Raw genomic sequence first — 22,562 nt, forward strand, 5'->3', positions numbered from 1 at the left:
TTCTGGTTTTTGATACTTCAAAAATAGCTGTTTTCCCCTCATGTCCATGGTTGGGGGTGGAAAGTGGCAATGCTTATTAGGAATGGCTTCTCTTTGGAACCCAACTCTCTACACTTTTTGGACTGAGGGAGATAAAATAGATTTTCTTTTCTGTTTTTTTGTTTTTTCTTACTGAACACCTGATAATGATTCAAAAAATCATTTGTCATTTATTGACACAAACAGTTTCCTGCTACAATCTGGACTCTTACTGAATGAGTTCAATATTCAGGAATTCTTATAGATATATCAGAAACACTTGGTGGGGGAAACTAAATATCAGAGTGAATGCTAGTCAACATTCACCAGGGCAGTAGGAAAGTTAAGAGACAGCAGGGAGCGGGAGGCCCTTTAAGGATCTAGCTGTTTGAAGCTGTGGGTTGGACAGAGCTTCCGCAGTTTGTGGTTGGAGCAAAATGGGCCCAACCGAGGGCTCAGGGTAATGCTTCAAAATACCTTGGGAGTAGCTCTTAGAAATACCCTCATTGTGACTCTTAGGACTATCCTGGGAGTAACTCTTAGAAAAACCTTGTGAGTAACTCTTAGAAATACCTTATGAGTGACTCTTGGAAATACCCTCAGTGTGAGCCTTAGACACACCCTCAGTGTGAGCCTTAGACGTACCCTTAGTGTGACCCTTAGATGCACCCTCAGTGGGCCCCTTAGACACACTCTGTGTGCCCCTTAAATGCACCCTCAGTGTGAGCCTTAGACGCACCCTCAGTGTGCCCCTTAGATGCACCCTGGGAGTAGCAGGGAGCCACAGAAGCCCCCCTACCCAGTCCGCGGCACCCTCGCACCACAGCAGGGGTCCAGCATCAGGACCGGCGGAGGGCAGGCCCAGTCCCCTCCCCTCCCCCATGGAGTTGGGCCGCCTGGGTGAAGGCGGGGAGATGACCAAGACCACGTCCCTCTGGGGATGTGGGCCCCGTGGAATCCGGCACCCTGAGCCTCTCCCAGCCCAACCGTCGCCTCGGGGAGCCTCTGTCGTCCCGAGGGGGCTGGCCCAGTGCTTTTCAGGGAGAGTCTCAGGGTCGAGTCCTGCTCAATCCCTTGTTGAAACACCCGCGTCCTCACGTGCTCACTCACTCACCTCTCGCTTGTTGGAAACTCACCTTAGGTGTGCTGGAAGGTGGCGGCTTCCTCATCGGGCCTTTGCTGAGGTGGGTGAGGTGGGCCTGGCCGGGCTGGGAGCCCCTGGGGGGCCGGGAAGCACGCACGCACCTGCAAGGCAACCCCAGACACACTCACTGGGGGGCGCCACCATCTCTGCCTGACTCGACTTTCCCTGTGTTTTTCACAGTAATGCTCAAAACACAACTCACTTCTTTTAACTCAGTGTGGTAACCATGCAAGAGAAAAGATTTACTCTCTTACAGGACTAAAATATAAATACTGAGTTCTTTCCCCCAGAGCCATTATTCTGTTAAACTAAAGTTCTTGCAATGCATAGAAACACCACTTTGCGACACCTGGGAGACTTTGCATAAAGCTGGCATTTTAGCAACATCTTGGAATATATTTGATGAAAAGCTACCCCAGCTGATAAAAATGTTTTAATATCCCATGTCTTATAAAAATTACCAAGGTTAGGGTGGGGAAAAACACACCAGTGGAATTCATCAACACCCTGCTTATTTATGTAATAAGCAGTGAATAGTTTGAGGGGAAAGTGAAAGGGGCAGCTGGTCTGGCAGAAACATTAAAACACCAAACCAACAGAAAATCTGACCCTTTCTTTGCTAAGAAACACAATGATAAGCAGTTGGTCGACTTTTTCCAAACGCCATTTCTTGAAAAGGTGACCCCAACCCAGGGTACCTTAGCTTTTCGATGGTGTTTTTTTTATCTGTAAACAGCAGTCGTATCAACGTCTTCCTTTTGAGGTAAACCACACATCCAGCAGCAAGAAGACAGAGGATGGTGACCAGAATTCCTATCGTTAAACCCTGGTTATCTGAAACAAAGCACATTCGACTCAGAGAACGAGGCAGTTATAGTGAAATATGGGGAGTATGAAATCGTGACATTTATGGCAAAACGAACTTGGAAGGAAAGACCAGAAATGCAGTGAGTAAATCCTTGAATGGTGTACGGATAAATTAGCCTTACTTCAAAGGTCGTGCTTGAGGTGCAATCTGCCTCGCCATCATTCATTGCTGACAAGTCTGGAATTTGCTAAAGGGGAATATAATCTGGCAGGTGGGACCACAGCTCTGGCCACATGGGCCCCCCCAAGCATGCCAACAGCAGGGGAATGGTGGTCAGAGAAAGTAACAGGGAGCTGTCACTAGAATCCCATCAGAACCAAAGTGAAGTGAAGTCAAAGTGTCAGTTGCTCAGTTGTGTCTGACTCTTGCGACCCCATGGGATTCTCCAGGCAAGAATACTGGAGTGGGTAGCCATTTCCTTCTCCAGGGGATGTTCCCAACCTAGGGATCGAATCAGGGTCTCCTGCATGGCAGGCATTTTTTTTTTTTTTTTTAACCTTTAGAGCCACCAGTGGTCCCCAAATTGAAGTCTTCCCAGCCCCAATGACACTCCTTCAATCTCTTTCCTTCTCTCATTCTTGGGGGTTGGAATCTGTTTTACTTTTGTTTTTTGAATTTTTTTTAGACCAAGATCTTACTTCTGGTTATCATCAAACTGGAAGGTGAAAAATAACATGCTGTTTAAATGAAACACCCTTGGATTTTGTTTTGTTGTGTTAGGGACTTAAAACAGACTGTGGGGGGCAAACCCCCATCTCTGGGAGGATGCGGTTTACATTCTCGAAGGAAAGATACCCTTTTCTGTGACTTGATTCCATTTTGTTTAGTACAGAGACTCTAAGATTCCTCAAGGATGCAGAAAGGAAGGGGAAATCAAGCCATTGAGTTGGTTTGACTGCAGCTGTGGCCAAGGGCTGTCTGTGGAGGGCTCTGGGTGCCAGGAGTTGGGGGTTCACCAGGGCTGTGGGTTCCTTGAGAGCGCAGATCTCAGTTCACCGGTCTGTTCTCCCACCAGCTGCCGGGGTCTGTGTGACTTGGTAGATGTCCCGCAGTCCTTCTGGGCTGCTGCTGATGGCCGTGGCTGCAGCTTCTGTACCCAGGCTCTCCTACCTCCAACCGGGATGTTTGGCTGGTTGGGAACCAGAGAAGCCACTCCCACCCTGGGGTAGAAAGACTTCACACCCTGTTTCTGGACTTTGTCCTCAACTGACAAGTCCTACCAAGGATGTGTCTAAGGAAGACAATCAACATAAGACTGTCTGGATTCACTTGTTCAGTATAACTGGAAAAGCCTTGCTCTGGTTTCCCGGCTAACATGCGCCTCTTTTGAGGCTGAGCCAGCAGTCTAGGGGCCTCTTGGTTAAGGTCCTATTGTGTCTTAACACAGCTCATTAAAAAGGCTTCCCTGTCCTTCACCATCTCCCGGAGCTTGCTCAAACTCATGTCCGTTGAGTTGGTGATGCCCTCCAACCATCTCATCCTCTGTCTTCCTCTTCTCCTCCTGCCTTCAATATTTCCCAGCATCAGGGTCTTTTCCAATGAGTGAGCTCTTCGCATCAGGTGGCCAAAGTATTGGAGTATAATTTCTCAGTTCAGTTCAGTCACTCAGTCGTGTCTGACTCTTTGAGACCCCATGAATCGCAGCACGCCAGATCTCCCTGTCCATCACTAACTCCTGGAGTTCACTCAAACTCATATCCATCAAGTCAGTGATGCCATCCAGCCATCTCATCCTCTGTCATCCCCTTCTCCTCCTGCCCCCAATCAGAGCCTTTTCCAATGAGTCAGCTCTTCACATGAGGTGGCCAAAGTACTGCAATTTCAGCTTTAGCATCATTCCTTCCAAAGAACACCCAGGACTGATCTCCTTTAGAATGGACTGGTTGGATCTCCTTGCAGTCCAAGAGACTCTCAAGAGTCTTCTCCAACACCACAGTTCAAAAGCATCAATTCTTTGGCACTCAGCTTTCTTCACAGTCCAACTCTCACATCCATACATGACCACTGGAAAAACCATAGCCTTGACTAGACGGACCTTTGTTGGCAAAGTAATGTCTCTGCTTTTGAATATGCTATCTAGGTTGGTCATAACTTTCCTTCCCAGGAGTAAGTGTCTTTTAATTTCATGGCTGCAATCACCATCTGCAGTGATTTTGGAGTTTCTTCAAATCAAACCCCTATGTCTTCAACAGATCAGTTATTAAACACACTGACAGGAGCAGCTGGCACCTGGCAGATGCTGGAGAGATACTAGCTTCATGAACTTCTGAGCCCAGGTCACGTGGCTGGCTGCATTTAACAGGAAGACCCGTGGTGTGGCCTTTCCTGTGTAACCCTTGGCCAGCTTCTCAAGGCCCCTCTTTTGTAGGTGTTTTGGGGGGAAGAGATTAAACCTATTTTCTTTTATGAAATGATGGCAACAGCGGATGAGTTTGGCTCTTCAGTTATTTTCATTTAAAAAATATTCTTACTTCGTACAATGAAGAGTTAGCGACTCAGTGGGTTCACCATGTTTTAGCAACTCCCAACCCTGAGACCCCCTGGTGTCCACAGCAAAAAGACACTCAGAGCACGTGGCCTGTCTCCCACCATCCTCTCCAAATCCTTGAACATCTGGCTCACTTGAATGTGGATGGAACATTCACATTCTGATGTGGCAGGGTTTCTGATGCATTAAAAATGAAAACCCTGCTGTTTTTGAACTCTTTGTGGCCAATTCAAAAATTAAGTTGCAGCTGAGAGGCCAGCCATCAAGGCGTGGACGGCAGTGAGGAACAGGGAGGCTGGGCCAGACCCAGCTTATTATCCCCTGGGATGGATGTGCGCTAAGAGACGAGACCTGGAGGCCTTTGATCACCTGCTGCGGGGCCAGGCTGAGAGGGCGGGACCCTGGGCGCCCTTGGAAGCAGCACCAAGACTCGTTCACCTTTCAGTCCAGGGATGACCGGAAGTTCCCTTCCCTTCCTCACGACATGACACCACCTTCTCTAGATGTGCCTGCTTGGAGGGGCTCTCCTACCTGGCCCTGCAGAGCAGTGTTGTGTCTGTTGTCATGGAAACGCTGGCCAAGCCACAGCTTCAACCCTGCCCATCACTGCAGGACATATGACTTCCTCTGTCAGCCACTGACTGACTGCCCCTGGGGCTCAGGTGGGTGGCAAGGTGGCAACACAAGTATGTTTGGGCAGTTCCTGCCCACCTCGCCCCTGACTCCCCAGCAGGGCTCATGGTGGACTCCCTGCACCACTGGACTTGCTGCTTACACTTCAAAGGGGGCGTCACCCTGACTTGCCCCTTCACTGGCTGCCAATCTCTCAGAGAAGACAGCCCTGCACTAGGAGACCACTTATCATCTCTGGGGAGACAAAAACTGATGGTCCCAGCACAGCCGCCCTTGGCTGTGAAAGTTATTTAACTTCCCTGAGTCTCAGGTCCTTTGTACATAAAGAAAGAAGAAGAAGAATGCCCACTTTCATAAGGATTCAATTAATGCCTGCAAAATGTGAAGCCTGGTGCCCATAGGGAACAACAGCTCAGCAAAGGTGACTGCTGGGCTGGGCCCAGTTCCTTTATGAAAAGCATGGCATCTTTCTAGTAAGAGCTTTAAAAGGCACTTGACTTCACAACTCTTGGCCTCAGTAAACAAGGCTGGCCTTGATCAAGCAATCTGATCCTCCGGCCACGAGGTGCACACCCGCTTGGCAGTTTGTGGTAGGATGACCTTAACTGAGAAAATGTTACAGGCTGAGTGTGTGCTCAATTGCTCAGACATGTCCGAATCTCTGTGACCCCATGGGCTGCAGCCCACCAGGCTCGTCTGTCCATGGGATTCTCCAGGCGAGAATACTGGAGTGGTTGCCATTTCCTTCTCCAGGGGATCTTCCTGACCCAGGGATTGAACCTGCATCTCCTGCACTGGCAGGCGGATTCTTTATCACTAGCGCCAGCTGGGAAGCCTGGAAACCTCAGCCTCTGAGCAAAGCAGAGCAAGGAGTCTCTGCAAAGATCAGGGAAGGATGAGAGAGGGTCTGGAAACAGGGGCCTCGGCCTGCGTCAGGTCACCTGGGCCTGTGGAGTCCCCACTGGGCTTCCAGCTGTGTGCCCACCCGAGGGCTGGCGGGTCCTCTGTCCTGCCTGCAATGGTCCCCCAAGGGCCTGGCTTTCTGTGCCCCTCGGGAGCTCGGCCCACTCCCCGGGACGCGCTGTCACCACTCACCTGCTTGCCGGACGGGGCCGCTGTCCGTGCTCCCTCCGAAGCCAAACCTGTCACAGAAGGGAGGCGCCCAGTGGGGCTCGCAGTGGCAATTCTTCCTGTTGTTGCACACCTGTCGTGCAGCGGGGGACAAAGACACCAAGAGGGTGGCAGGGTTAGGACATGCCTCCACCTGGGGCAGCGCCAAGTCTCTGAGCCCTAACTGAGCCCCATAGCGAAGCAAAGGCCCTGTGGCAGTGCCCCCAGCACACGGAGGCAGCCAGACTCTGGACACACCACTGCGAGGATGCACCCTGCACCCAGCCCCACACCAGCAAGTGGCTGCAAATGTAACAGAATGTGCAGCTGTTACATCAGCAGCTGCTGAGAGAAAGATGGAGACCATCAGGGCTCTCTGGCTCCCTCCCACCTCTTTTCTGTCTCAACTTCCAGGTGCCTCTTTTTAGATCCAGGAAAGCCTCCCAATCTGGCTGAGATCAGAAGACCTCTCAGTAGTGAGGAAGGGACCCTGCTGCTGGGACATGAAATCCATGCCCTTGGGCATCAAGGGTCTGACAACCCCGGGCAACTTCAGACAGGGTGCTCAGGGAGGCTGGGTGACTCAGGGTCCCACAGCAATCTGACGGCCAGGCCTCCTGCTCCCCCTGATGCCCACAAGGTACCGCCTCCCCAAAGTCTGCTCTGATTCCTTCAGCAGACACTCCGGAGGGCTGGTCCTAGCTCCTACCCCTGAGTGGTGGACACAGCCAGCAGTGAGCTGTGTCCTGGTGAAATAAGAGGATGATGGCTCTGATCCCACAGGAAAGGGCTGCCCAAGAAGGTGGGAAGGGCGGCTTTGCTCTTGGTGGGCCCTGAGGCTCCACAGAGGGGCCAACGCTTGCTCACCCTGGGATCCAGGGTGGCTGATGGTGGCTGTTGCCACCTGTGATGACATTCTGCTTGTTACTCGTATGTATTATTGTACACGGATCTGACTGAACTACTACTGGAACCAGTGGAAAATGATTATGAAAACAAGAGGGAATCCTTTTTAGAAAGACAATGAGACTGAATGCTTTGGAAATGCTGGATGATGGGTAAGGCCCTAAAAAGAACTTTGGACAAATTTGGAATGGGAAGGACAACTGAAAAACGATCGGGAAAAGCTGCAGAAGAAAGGGTTCCTCATTCAGGTTGCTTGTGAGTGTCTCAGTTTCCCTAGCACTTAGAGAAGCAAACGACGCGTCATGGATGGCGTGTTTTGGGTGGTTCTGTATAAGGAAGTCAGGGCTGAGCTCCCATCCTGCAGGCTTCAGCTCCACGTCAAAATACTGCTGGATGGGGCCAAATACACGCTTTTATGTTTTTAAGGCACATTAAATGTTTGGGGTGTATATCTCATTTGTGATGTTTCCCAGGTTGTGATGAATCAACCATAGTCAACATGAACAAACCCAGATACTTCCAACAAGCAGGCCAACAGTCAGGAAAGGCTGATAAGTGAGAAAGTACGTTTCTATGAAGCTCACATGAAGCAGAATTAACTGTCACTAGCTTGTCTGGAGAATCCCAGGGATGGGGGAGCTTGGTGGGCTGTCATCTATGGGGTCACACAGAGTCGGACACGACTGAAGTGACTTAGCAGCAGCAGCAGCAGCACCGCCCAGGCTGCCTGGAATCTGAATGTCCTGCTGTTTCCCCAGAGATCCTGTGGCTGGGGCACCACCCCTGGGATTCAGGCACTATCTCCTGCTGTGAACCACAGTCAGGGGCCCTCTGGATGGTTTGTGGCAGAGAGATTATAGCCCTGACAACTGCCACCCCCCACCCCAGAGGGGCTGCTGGTGAGCCTGGCCTTGCTAAGGAAAGGGTAGGGGTCTAGCTGTTACTTGTTCCCAAGTCACAGCAGCTGCTCAGCCCCCAAGGAATGCGGGCCTTTCCTCTCCAATGTGTGGATGGGACGCCAGGGATGTTGGAGGGTCAGGAGTCCAGGGTCCCTGATCCAGCATTGCTACTAACTGGCCACCCAACCTTGGACGTGTCACTACCCCCACGTGGGTCTGGACTCATCATCAGTCAGATAATGAGGCTGCGCTAGATCGTTCCTTCCAGCCATTAGGAAGAAGTCCATGATCCAATGAAGACATGAAAAGCCTGCATTTTATACTGACAGTCAGCTACGCTCACCACCAACAGACCCATCTGAGGTGACGCTGCCGTCCCTCATGGTTACAGCACAAAAGTAATCTTATGCAAACCTCCATAATTCTGTGTTAGAATCATCAGCAAGTGTCTGCAAGCTTTAAAAATAGAATTTGGAGCACCATTTCTGCAGAAAAGGCTTCAGAAAAACAAATGAACCACTGGCATAGCTAATCAAGATTAATATGATTCCACTGGAAATAATTAAGCCCATCAGGAAAAATAAATTAGGTTTTGAACAATTAGAATCCTCCCCTCCCCCAAATCCTCTGAACTAAAACAACAGCCTTCTTTAGTTGAAACCCACTGTATGTGATTTCAAGCACATGTGGTCAGTATGTGCTGTCGTCTTTGTTTTAGTTGCTTTTGGAAATATTTCAGTTCAGACACATATTCTGAATCTTGGTTGTGAGAGAGACAGCTCCGTTTGCAACGCTAATGAAAAACTCTTCATAAAGGAAGGTTCGTGTTAAAATTACTTTGAAGATGACAAAGTCCTTTCCAAAAAAAATCCAGAATGTCAATTTGAAAGATAATTACCACACAATCTGATTTTCTTTGTTAAATAAAAATCCCATTTCTTATGCCATGTAAAGGTCAAAGAAAATGAATGTCTTCAGAAGAAAATACTGAGGAGACACTGCTATATTTTTACAAAGTGATGGATGGCAAAAATCCTTTACAAAGGAATGATTCAGTGCTGAGCTTAATCATGGGCTAGCTACATGAAGGCAGTTCACCTACTTACCCCCCTGCCGTGGCACTGCACCGCACACTCATGCACACCAAAGACACTGACATTCTGACACCGACGATTCAGGCAGATCTGGAGAAGGAGGGAAGCACAGTAAATATCTATGTCCATCTACAAACACACACACACGCGTCTGTGTGTTAAAGAATAGAGGAACGGAAAAAGAAAATGTGCTACATAGGCACAATGGAACGCTACTCAGCCACGAAAAAGAATGAGACAATCGATTTGCAGTGGCAAGGATGGACCTAGAAATTGTCATACTGAGTGAATCAGACAGGGAAAGACAAATATCATGCGATATCACTTATATGTGGAAACTAAAAAAAAAAGGTACGGATGAATTTACCTACCAAACAGAAATAAGGGTCACAGATGTAGAAAACAAACTTATGGTTACCAGCAGGTAAGGGTAGGGGGGGAGTGATAGTTGGGAGACTGGGTTTGACATTATACACTGCTATATATAAAATAAATAACAATAAGGACCTACTATATATATCTAGCACAGGGAACTCTACTCAATACTCTGTCATGACCTATATGGGAAAAGAATCTAAAAAAGGGTGGATATACGTATATGTGTAACTGATTCACTTTGCTATACATCCGAAACCAACACAACATTGTAACTCAACTATACTCCAAGAAAAACTGAAAAACTAAAAGAAAAGGCAAAACCAATACAGTATTATAAAGTAAAATAAAGTAAAACTAAAGAGTTAAAAAAAAATAAAGAAAAAGAAAAGGCAAAGAAAAACTCCAGGAAGACCATCTTTCAGTGAACGCACATGGCATAATGGTGCTCTCTGCCTTGGACATAGGTTCTGATGTCCACCTCCAAATTCAGCCCGTTCCAAGTCTCACATCAGTGTGGACACTATGGGAGTCTTGTATCTTCATGGCATGTTATATGGTTTGGGGCAACTCTGAAATTATGGTAACTGATTTCCTCATGACTTTCGTTTGGAGCTTGCAATAACATCTACATATTTCAGCATTTTTGCCCCCATTTTTTTCTCTACTATTAAAAGATATAGGAGAGAACAGAACAGCCTAGTCCTTCACCTGTGCCAACAGAGACTCAAAGACTCCAGGAACCCAGGATCCGAGAATCTCACAAGGGAAATAGTAAAATATGGGAACTTTCCCCAAATGCTGACTGACAAGCATTATCGTTGATGACATAAACCATCAACAGAAATGCTCAACAGCGGAGAACAGATGCTTCCCTTGTATTTATCAAGCCTCTGCAGAGGCAGTAATTTGCTAAATGATACTGGGCTGGTTGAAAGAATTTAGTCTCATTTCAAAGGTGCATAATATACTCCAGACTCACGGGATCAGGCTCTTTATCTCCTATAGAATGTTACAAATTGGTGGAGTCAAAGGAAGAAAAGTTGAATTTTTAGATTACAGAAGCATTTTTAATCAAGTAGGACCTTCCTACGGAGAAGGCAACGGCACCCCATTCCAGTGCTCTTGCCTGGGAAATCCCATGGGCGGAGGAGCCTGGTAGGCTGCAGTCCATGGGGTCGCAAAGAGTTGGACACGACTGAGCAACTTCACTTTCACTTTTCACTTTCATGCATTGGAGAAGGAAATGGCAACCCATTCCAGTGTTCTTGCCTGGAGAATCCCAGGGACGGGGGAGCCTGGTGGGCTACCGTCTATGGGGTCGCACAGAGTCGGACACGACTGAAGTGACTTAGCAGCAGCAGCAGGACCTTCCTATGAGACATTAACCATCTGACCCCAGCAGCTTATCTAAGGCAAGATGAATGCCCTGCAAAAGAAGTGCTGGTCGAAGCGGCTCTCAGGGGTGGTGGGGTCTTGGCCAAGGGGACTGGCACATTCCTGCTGATGAAAGAAACTGTTTGGGGTTGCAATGAGCACAACAGGACCCCAGTCAGAATCACAGCGGATGGGTGCTGCCCTCCCCCCAACTCACGGGCCAGGCGCAAAGCTGGCTTTCAAAGAACGGGGCTCTGCAGGAAGGAGATCAAAGCACATTTAATTTTGCACATGAAGTGAAAAGCTCACTGATAAATTGAGTCCTTGGAATTTCAGTGTTCAGATGCACCTGGCCTTGGCTGTTCAAATCACCGTTTAAATGGTGTCATTCTAATGTCAAGACTTGAATATAAACGAATGTGGGTGATTAAGGAGATACCCAGAATGTATAATGTGTTTCGCATATCATCCTGTTTCCTTAAGGATAAAGCATTGACGGCATGTGAGGGAAGGGGGTGGGGTGGGGAGGAGGGTTCTCCTGCCCTGGGGACCCAGCTGCAGGAGCTGGCTAAGCATCTTTCCTTTCTGCTCTGTGGCCTCCGGTTAGTAATGGTTTCATATTCATTTTGAAAATGGGGCCCTAATCAAAGCATCTTTCTTCCTAAAATGTTAATTATTAACTTGCGATCATTCAGTCTGATGAGAAAGTTTAGTGGGAAAAAAAAAATCAATGTTGCAGAATGTGAAAAATCTCAATTTTTTTTTTAAATCATTGTGGACTTCATTCCTAACCTCCCTCCCCAAATATCTCAGTCTACCTTTCCCCCTTGTCTCCAAAAAACCCCCTTTGGCTTTAAGCTTATCCCATCTCCTCCCCTCTCCTGTCCCTCTGTGGGGGTCTCTGAAACTACATATGACTTCCCATTCTGTCCAGGTGAGAACAAGTCCCTACTGTGCCAAAAACCCAGACCACATTTCCAAGAACAATATAATACACTGCTGTGTTTCCTTCCAGAGTAATTTCCTGGCTGGAAACTCGCATAACACCCAGAGTGTAGAAAAGACTTCTTAACACTGAAGGGCTGAGAAAACAAGCTCGATTTCCCCAAATCTGCATCTCAATGGTCAGCCGAGGAGCTAGGATTTGCTTATTTATTCTTTTCCTTGTAGGTGCAAAGAACTGGATTTTGGAGGCAGCATTCTGAGAAGTGGCTTTTGAAAAACAAACCATCCCTATAACTCAGGTCTCAAACAGGACGTTTCCCAGTAGGTCCTTCCAGACTCACGTTTGTGACGCAAGGGAGCATTTGGGGCTTACTTTTCCGTCTGCGCACTTTGTGCCGGCAAGCACGAGCCCCGGGTCCGGCAAGTCATCACCCAAGTACACGTGGGTCCCGCGGCACAGAATCCGGCCTCCTTCCTGCAGGGGGATATTTGTTTCTATGGAAACAGCATTGGTACCAATGACTGGTCGGCTGGCACCTCCTTGACACTGGATTTTTCCACACTTAGCGTCTCTGGAAAGGCAAGAACAGACAGTCCTCAAAGAGGGAAAGTGTGGAAGCAGCCTTAAGTGATCTGGGAGGTTCAAAGGCATGGTATGGTCAGGACACAGACCCTTCCCTCGTACCTCATCGCGCACTTGGCAAAGGAGCTCTTGGAATCTTTGCCACAGTTGCCATAAGGGTCACCTGCGGAGTTGACTCTCTCAAAGCAGATCCCGGGGGCAGGTTTAGCACCTGAAACAGAAGCAAAGCAGCACTCTCACCTCCTGCAAGCTTTTGGGATAGTCTTCTTTGAACAGCACTGGTGGCTCAGTCGGTAAAGAATCTGCCTGCAGACCAGGAGGCTTGGGTTTGATCCCTGGGTTAGGAAGATCCCCCTGAAGGAGGAAATGGCACCCCACTCCAGTATTCTTGCCTGGGAAATTCCATGGCCAGAGGAGCCTGGCAGGTTACAGTCCATGGGGTCGCAAGAGTCGCACACGACTTGGTAAACGAAACCACCGCCTGACTTTATAAAGGGAAATGGGCTCCAGTGTCCTGAGAAGTCTCACCTGGCATCTTGGCTGATGCCTGAGCCCGCTCAGCTCACAGCAGAGCTTGCGTTCCATCACTCCTTCTTCTGGAGGGCTGCTCTGCAGGCCCATGACATGTGCAACCTCTCAGGAGGTGAGGTCCGGCTCTGGGACCAGACCCGACCCCACACCAAGATGCTGACTGGCTGGCTGCGGTCAAGCAGGGAGGCTTGATTTCTTGAACAACTCCCACACAACTCGGCCAAAAAACGCAAGCTAAAGCAGGCTCCACAGAATAATGATGACTAATGAGAAGAAGCAATGAGAGAGGCAGACAGAAAGAGAGAGAACGTGCAAGGCAGGGATCGCATGCCCCGTCTGCAGCCTCACAAAGCTCCCTGTCAGAGCAAGCACCGGCTTCGACGAATGCCTACGTTGGTCAGGCAGAGACTGCCCTCAGAGGGCATGAGACGTAAAACCTCCCAGTCCTTTCACAAAGCAGGACAGTGCCCAGCGGAGGGGGATGTGGGAGCCAGAGAGCTCAGGAAATGGTCCTTTTTAGCACATCTTCCGGCCAAGGAAAGCGAGAACATGTACCTGGGGTTTGCATTGCTGGAGCTCCGTCGGGCTCTAGAACGCTCTGCATGGTGGCATCTGCTGAGGACTATGTGAGAAATTCAGACAAATGTTCCCTGTCCTTCAGAGTGAGCCCTGGGCTGTGTCCTGGGCCTGCCTTCCTTTCCACATGGGTGTCCTATCTGGGCACGTCCTCTCACGTCTGCCAGGATGCCAACTTCCCAGAGCCCAGTTTTGCCTCTTGCCCTTCTCTCTATCCTGCTCTGGGGAGGCTCCATCACCTTCCAAGATGACCATGTCGTGACAGGCAACGCTCCCCTTCTCCCAGGGATCAGATGCTGTTCTTATTACTAAAAAATCCATCTTTCTTCAACCTGACTCCTCATCAGACATATTCAGCATCCCATTAAAACAAACAACAAACAAACAGGCAGACAAATGAAACAAAGCCCGTGTAGCAGTTGAGACCAGTCATGGGTTCAGCAGGTGATCTCTGCACTGAGCCACCCCATCCTGGACCTCTCATTTTCCCATTCTCTGTTTTCTGGGGGAAAAAAAATTAGAGAGAGGCCTCCCAAAGGCATTTACCTAAACTGGACACGAATTAGTCACTCAGTCAGGTCTGACTCTTTGCGACCCCATGGACTGTAGCCCGCCAGACTCCTCTCTCCATGGAATTTTCCAGGCAAGAATACTGGATGGAGTGGGTAGTCATTCCGTTCTCCAGGGGCTCTTCCTCACCCAGGGATTGAACCTGTGTCTCCTGTGGCTTCTGCATTGCAGTCAGATTCTTTACCACTGAGCCACTGGGGAAACCCCGAATATATATAATAAGTGAATACTATTCAGGCTTTAAAAAGAAGGAAAGTCTGCCATTTGTGACAATATGGATGAACCTGGAGGACATTATGCTGAGGGAAATAAGTCAGATACAGGAAGACAAGTACTACATGATCACAGAATCTAAAAAAGTTGAAACCATAGACATAGAGGGTAAAAAGGTCATTGCCAGGGGCTGCAGGGAGCAGGCAAGAGGTGGGTATTATTAGTCCAAGCGTACAAAGGTTCAGTTACACAAAATGAATTCATTCTAGAGGCTGACTGTGCAGCATAGTGACTCTAGTTACCAATATGTATTGTTTACTTAAAATTTTTCTAAGAGGGTAAATCTTATCTGTTCAGTGTTCTCATCACATACACGTATACACATAAAAGTAAATTAAGAAGGTGGGAGGAATAGTTTAGAGGTGATGGATATGTTTACGGCATGGATTGTGGGCGTGATTTCAAAAGTGTATGCTTCTCTCCAAACCCATCGAGGCGTACACACTAAATACGCACAGCTTTTTGTATGTCCATCAAAGCTCCATAAAATGGTTTAAAAAGTCTTTCTGTTTCCCACAGCACATCCCTTTCATTTGCAGTTTATTTTGATGCCGATCTGCTCTATTCTGTTGTGTTGCCGTCATGGGAAATCTTATTTTTAGGCACAAGTGACCACTCACCCAACAGTGAGTCTTCCGATTTTACTTTTTCCGTTTGCTCAGTGGGTGTGTATTTAGGCTCTCCACCACCTAATTATCCATTCTGTTTTAAAAGTTCCTTTACCAGAATAAAAAAAGTAGAAGCGGGAAGTCACATCTTGGGAATAGTAATTAAACATGTGATACATGTGGGCTTGTCTTTTCTTAAACCTGTGCTGTCAGTTGACCTCAATGAACCTCCTAAACCAGCAATGATTCATGACACCCAACGTAGATGCCCAGCTGGACTGTGAGATTCAAGATATGACTGAGAGATTAAGAGGTCAGGAGTACTCAGCCAGAAGAAAGAATGAAGTCATGCCACTTGCAACAACGTGGGTGGGCCCAGAGATGATCATTCTAAATGAAGTCAGAAAGAGAAAGGCAAATACCATGTGATGCCACTTACGTGTGACGTCTAAAATATGCCACAAATGAACTTCCCTTTGTAAGAGGAACAGACTCACAGGCATAGAGAACAGACTTGTGATCACCCGGCGGGGAGGAGTGTGGCGGGGGAGGGATGGATTGGGAGTCTGGGATTAGCCTATGCCAACGATTACATATAGAATGGATAACAAAACAGGTCCTACTGTATAGCATGGGGAACTGTATTTGATATCTTGTCATAAATCATGATGCAAAAGAAAAGGAAAAGAATGTCGATAGATGTATAATCACTTCGCTGCACAGCAGAGATTAACACGACACCGTGAATCAACTATACTTCAATACGATAAATATTTTTAAAAAGAGTTCAGTAAGTAAACCATCTTTTCTGATGACTGATCTTGGGGAAAACTGTGTTTTATACTCGTGCATTCACGAGATCTAAGAAAAACAGAAGCAAATGTGGATCGAGTCTTGATTTCTTCGGGAAGGCCTCTTCATGTCTGATCTCTGCAGTCAGTGGTTGCGCTGCAGAGCTGGAAAACGGGCGTCAACCCTACAAACTGGGAGACCCCGGTCACGTCACGGGGAACTCCTGAGACGCTGTTCCCTTTGTTCAATGAGGACAGGGACATCACCTGCCCTGAAGGTTCAGTGAGACCCCCAGGCTCTCAGTAAGCCTGTTTATACTGAGGACAGCCCCCAGGCATGGCGAAGGAGATGGCTTGACACCGAACGTTAAGGATGGCAGAGCACGTGAAGGGAGGTGAGGTCCTTGGAGCTGACCTCGTTTGCAACCCTCCCTACATTTGTAACGTTGCAAAAAACACTTCAGGATGGTGTCGGTAGGGGCTTCACACCTGTTTCCTTCCCAGAGGGTCATCCCCAGGGTCTGGCACATCACAGGAAGCCAGTGGAGACCGTTGAATGATTGGGTAAGTAACTCCTGGCCCCACCTTCGGAAAGGAGAGGGAAGAAAGAGAATCTCCTTGATGGAAGTTTTGGGAGGTTTTGTACATACTTTGCATGTTAAATAAAAGTACAGTCATAGCTCAGTGAGAAATGGAACATTTCTTACCACGTCAGTAAACAAAGGATGTCCCAGTCATCAGTAACTGCACCTGCCGCTGATGGTGAGCTGGTGAGCCCTAAGGACACTCAGGATGTGAAAATACAGGATGCTGGCCCCAGATAGTTCAGGTCAGTCACTCAGTCGTGTCCGACTCTTTGCGACCCCATGGACTACAGCACGCCAGGCCTCCCTGTCCATTACCAACTCCCGGAGCTTACTCAAACTCATGTCCATTGAGTCAGTGATGCCATCCAACCATCTCATCCTCCCCAGATAGCTGAGGTGCATATCCAAGGAATGATTTCAGTGAGCCCATCCTCTTACGTGTTCCCGTATATAGAAGAGCACGAAATCCCTCCACTCGAGATTCCGGCTTTCCTTCAAGTAGCAATGATCTTGTGATGCTCAGACTACCTGCCCTTGGTTGAAAATCTTCTGTATAACCCGGATGCCCCTCCTCACCTCCTCAGAGCAGTTTTCTCAGGGTTACTTGAGATGCTGCCCCCCAGGCTTGAAAGTCCTAAAAATTCCCAGTGAATAAAGCATAGTTCTCAACTTTTAGGTTGGGAGCATTTTTAAAGTCGATACCAGGATGGCTCGGTGGTCAAGAATCGGCCTGCAAAGCAAGGGGTGCAGGAGATGCAGACTGGACCCCTGGGCCGGGAAGATCTCCCTGGAGAAGGAAATGGCAACTCACTCCAGTATTCTTGCCTGGAGAATCCCATGGACAGAGGAGCCTGGTGGGCTACAGTCCATGGGGCTGCAAAGAGTCAGACATGACTGAGCACAGCACAGGGATCTCAGCTTCCCTCCACCCAACTCCTCTTCTCTTGTTTCGGTGAGTGGGGTTCCCGCTGCCCCGAGTCCTGTGCTCTTTCTGGGCGCTGCCCCAGCCAGCCTGGGCTGCTCCTCCAGAAGCTCATATCAGCATACAGGTTGCTGCCTCAAGCAAAGACATCTGAGTTTGATTTCCTTTCATTCCATTGAACCCTGGGAACACAGAGCATCTTCCCTTGGAATTCCTTTCCTCTTCCTTAAACCAACAGACACAGTTTAAATGAATGGGGACACTTTGGATCCCCAACATGCCATTTGTTGGATACCCCACTGTCAGGTATTGTGCTGGACATGGCAGGCAGTAGAAGCCATTCCTGGTCCACGAAGATCCCGTGTGCCATGGAACAACTAAGTCTGTGCATCACAACTGCTGAGCTTGTGCTCTAGAGCCCGGGGCCCACAATTCCCGAGCACACTTGCCAGCATACTGAAGCCGGTGTGCCCTGGAGCCCACGCTCGGCTATGAGAGAAGCCACCACAATGAGAAGCCCGAGCACAGCAACTCGAGAAAAGCCTGCACAAAAACGAAGACCCAGCACGGCCAAAACCAAAGAAACAAAGGCGGGTGGGGTTTGACCTGTAAAGTCTATTCCGCTCTGAGATGAACTTGCCCAGTGGCTCCAACAACGCAGACTTCCAAAGGTTAATTTTCTGGCTCTTGCAAGAATCCAGTCGCTGTCCATTTCCAGGAGGTTTGCTCATCTCAGCTCTTCTCCAGAACTCAAGGGAGCAGGAGATGACACGACACACCTCGCTGCTGATGCATCGGCGCGGGCCCAGCACTGACGCTGCTGGCCACAACGTGCCAAAGGAAGCTCAGTCTGGATGCGTAGCCGGTCATGATTTCATTGGCTACAGACATCTGGGGATAGAGCGATCTCTCTGTGAAGTCAGAGACCAGAATGCACACCTGATCCTTTGTCATATACTCCAAGTTTTTCATCTGGAGGATTAAGGGCAAGGACACTCTGATGGGTAATTTGTGGTCAAACTCGATGGACAAGAACTTTTGCATCAGCATCCTCAAGCATTTAGGGATTGAAAATATTCAGCTTTTATCTCATCAATACTCTGAAACTGCTGCTGTTTCAGTGGAGCGGGGGATGGGGGGGAGGTGAGTGACAGAGGTCAGAGGAGGGTGGGGCAGAACACTATTTACCACGCTGGTTCCATCCAGGTGACTAACACTTCTTACCCTGAAGTCTCCACGTTGGGATGAGAAGCCTTGCCTGAGAAACATGGATGTTTAAAGACAAGGGGGTTTACAGAGAAGGAGAAATATCATGTGACATCCCTTCCATGTGGAATCTAAAAAGAAATGATACAAATGAACTTACTGGCAAACCAGAAAGAGACTCACAAACTCAGGAGAATGAGATGATGGTTGTCAAGGGAAAGGACAGCTAGGGAGTTTGGGATGGGCATGTACACACTGCTGTATTTAAAATGGATAACCAACAAGGACCTACTGTATAGGACAGGAAGCTCTAACTCAGTGTTACGAGGCAGCCCTGGAGGGGAGGGGGGGTCTGGGGGAAATGGACCCCTGTGTATGTGTGTCTGAACCCCCAGCTGTTCACATGAAGTGATCACAACATTGTTAGTCGGATGCACCCCAACACAAAATAAAAAGCTCAAAAAAAAATAAAGATGAAAGAGTTTAATAAATGAAACTTAAATGAAAAAGTATCTAAGCAGCTGAGACTTGATCCAGATCACAGCATACTCTATTGCTGTTTCACCTCCCATCTCAGGCTGTAGGACAGTGTCACACAAGGTTTGGGGCCACCTCCTGAGGCCAGCACGCCCCCAGCTAGACGTGGGCACTGCTCAGTCCCACCTCTTGTGTGGTGGGGAGCGGTTTCCTCCACTGGTTTGGAGCAACCATGGAGATTTGTGAAAATGACTTGCAGAAAATGAGACTTCTGAAATTGTTTGGTCTAATACCTCTCTCATATCCCTTTTTGTAGGAACGGAAACCCCTTTTCTTATGGAAAATTCCCTTTTTATGGTTCAAGTGGGGCTAACTTTCCCAATCAATGCCAAAAGGATGGGCATGAGATTCAAGTCTGGCCCCTGAGACTGCTCCATGTCACCAGTAATAAGTGTAGGTCAGGGATGGATACAGGACCAAAGCCAGTACATCAGCATCTTCCTTGGAACCTGACTGCTGGAGCTGGCTGGACGAGGGGCCTGGGCTGCTTTGCTCCTGGACCGTTGGCCGTGTCCTTCAGGGTCTCCCCCATTACCACTCTCCCTTGAGCCTGGGGACCCCCTGCTCTCATTCACCCTGGAAGGCTGTCCTCACCTTCCATCCATCACATTTGCCTCTTGCAATGTTTGGAGGTACTGGTCTCACCGTAAACCCCCCTGTGGACTGAAAAGGTGCCTCGGGTCCGCACAGAGCAGGTGTGTCCCAAGAATGGATGAGTGAAAACCAGAGGGAACGCAATTCAGGGAAAGCACATCCTGTCTCTACCCACCTCCCTGTAGGAAGTCAGTTGTGGTTCCCACAAAACAAAGCATCTTGGGTAAATAAACACAGTTTTCTGGTCTGCCTTGTCTGGGTCTTCACTTATTCATTTACATCGAATGAAGTATTACCATTCTGGCTTTCCTCATAGCTCAGTTGGTAAAGACTCCGCCTGCAATGCAGGAGACCTGGGTTCGATTCCTGGGCTGGGAAAATCCCCTGGAGAAGGGAAAGGCTTCCCAATTCCAGTATTCTGGCCTGGAGAAACACGTGGACTGTATAGTCCACAGGGTCACAGAGTCAGACACGACTGAGTGATTTCCACTTTCATCCTTTTCACTTGAGAGGAAAGAAGATATAAAGTCACAAAAAGACATTTTACTTCCTGGAAAGGAAAACTGTCATTCCCTCAACATTTAGACACATTAAAAAAAAACAATTCTATAAGCAAGGAAACCAGAAAGGGGGCTCCATGCTGATCTTGGGAGCAGACACAGCTCCTACAATTGAGAAAAGCAGAATTATAGGAAACAGACTAGAAGGTGCAAACCAAGAACAACTTCCTGAGCACCCTGACCATCGGGACCTACAGACACCAGGAAGGACAGTCAAGAGTGTGGAACCAGCCAGCCGGCGTTTATCTTAGAGACAGAAGGGTCAATAATTTACCACGCGTAAATGACTTCTATCTGCTAGAAAGATGTTATAAAGGTACAGATCTGACTTCAAAGTTGCTGCACGTAAAGATGTCTGTCTTCATGAAGACAGGAGAGTTCATGTCTGTCTCATGAAAAAAAGTGGCAGGTTTTCTTATCACTACTATATTGCATCAATTTACAGCCTTTGAATTTTTAATAATGGAACACTTAGATGTTCTGCTATTATCAAAAGATGAAATTTAGCCTTTCAGAGGGATTTTTGACACCATCTTGTATTTTATCATTCTAGAAGAAGTGATGGAGTTTAACTACCAGCTTTATCTTCAGAGTGATATAACTTGTGATTTGGAAGTTTCCAATGTCATTATGTCTTTTGAAAGAGAGATGATGGCATCTTGTATTGAGCCCACAATTTATGTGATCTAATCTTTCTTTAGGGTTTTCCCTTGTGGCTCAGGGGTAAAGAATCTGCCTGCCAATGTGGGTTTGATCCCTGGGTTGGGAAGATCCCCTGGAGAAGGAAATGGCAACCCACTCCAGTATTCTTGCCTGGGAAATCCCTTGGACAGAGGAGCCTGGTGGTGGACCATAGTCCATAGGGTCGCAAAAGAGTCGGACATGACTTAGCCACTAAACAGCAACATCTCCTTAAAATGACTCTGTTATGAAAATACAGGTCCCCAATTCAGTTGCGTTGGGTCCTCCTCCGTCACTAACATCCCTGCCCCTGTTGCTAACATCCACAACGCATCTTCACAAGTGACCACAGTCTGCTTGTCCTTCTCCCAGGCCTCCCTCTTTCTCTTCTCCACACTGACCTTTATGTCTGTGGAAAAACAGAGCCCCAGCAAATACATTCTGTCATTTCCTTCTTGCACAACGGAACAAAAAAGAGACTTTCCTGCCTCCTAAACACTACGACTCTTGGCAAATATCACTCTTCTTCCCATCTGTAGCCTGATGCTGTGGATGTTTGAAAACGTACTATCCCAGGTATGTTGTCATAAAGAAACTCATTTAAACCAGCCTTGCTGGGCTTCCCTGGTGGTGCAGTGGTAAAGAATTCACCTGTCAGTGTGGGAGACACAGGTTCCATTCCTGGTCTAGGAAGATCCTGCAAGCCATGGAACAACTAAGCCCGTGCATCACAACTACTGAGCTTGTGCTCTAGAGCCCGGGGACCACAGTTCCTGGACATACTAGCCACAATACTGAAGCCCGTGTGCCTTGGAGCCCACGCTCTGCTACAAGAGAAGCCACCACAGTGAGAAGCCCGAGCACAGCAACCACACAGCAGCCCCGCTCGCAGCAACTAGGGAAGAGCCTGCACAACAACAAAGATCCAGCACAGCCAAAACTAAAATAAATTTAAAAAGTAAAAATAAACCAGCATTGCAGATAAACACTGCAAAGGCACCGGCCCATAAAAATTGTCTGACCAGCTCACACCACATCAATCAGGTGACCCTATTTTCTGGTGAGTGATAAAATAGATAAAACTAAGATAATTTCAGGATTTCCTTGATGCAGATTGTTTGCGGCTCTAGACACACAGTTATCTGCAAGATTAATTTCCAAGTAACGTTTTCAGTTATCATGCTAGTGGTTCAGATAAACAACATTGGCAAAAGTAAATTTTCTGCCTGAAGAAACATATCCAGCTGTATTTCAGAAGGAAATGTTTAAGGTCATGTCGCATTGACAGAAAGTCTTTGTGGCTATTAAGCCTGAAGTGGACAGAGGGCTAAATACGAGGTCTGATTTGAGCTGCAGGTAACATTTACGTGTTTGACATTAACTGATAAAGTCTTGAGATTCAAGATCTGTGGGAGAAGCATCAGTGGGGGTAAAAATGTCAATTCCAAACCGACAAGGGTACCGTCAACAATAATCATCAGGAAAGCAAGCAGATGAACAACCCTCACAAAAAGTATTCTAAAACTCTATTACTTTGCTAGTTAGGAGTTGCAGGCATATGTTTTGAATTTTCTATCATTTTGTTTGTAGAAAGATTTGGAAGCAGGATTATTTTATTGAAATATAAGGCTGGATTGAGAAACGTCCCTCTCAAAAGGGAATTAGTTAGTTGGGAGGAAGGGCTTC

At 47.9% G+C, this 22,562-nt stretch overlaps 1 protein-coding gene across 1 annotated transcript in view; it reads right to left on the reverse strand.

Moving 5' to 3' along the window:
* The window catches only part of ADAM12 (ADAM metallopeptidase domain 12), a 336,316-nt gene that overhangs the window by 27,331 nt on the left and 286,423 nt on the right, over positions 1–22,562 (reverse strand). The window contains exons 15-20 of the mRNA XM_052660834.1: positions 12,543–12,651; positions 12,231–12,429; positions 9,173–9,250; positions 6,247–6,355; positions 1,861–1,996; positions 1,155–1,263 (exon numbers count right to left, since the gene is read on the reverse strand). Of these exons, the coding sequence (XP_052516794.1) occupies positions 1,155–1,263; positions 1,861–1,996; positions 6,247–6,355; positions 9,173–9,250; positions 12,231–12,429; positions 12,543–12,651 (740 nt within the window). The remainder of the gene's footprint in view (positions 1–1,154; positions 1,264–1,860; positions 1,997–6,246; positions 6,356–9,172; positions 9,251–12,230; positions 12,430–12,542; positions 12,652–22,562) is intronic.

This window comes from Budorcas taxicolor, chromosome 23 (genome assembly GCF_023091745.1).
Source record: "Budorcas taxicolor isolate Tak-1 chromosome 23, Takin1.1, whole genome shotgun sequence".
NCBI classification, from domain to species: Eukaryota; Metazoa; Chordata; class Mammalia; order Artiodactyla; family Bovidae; genus Budorcas; species Budorcas taxicolor.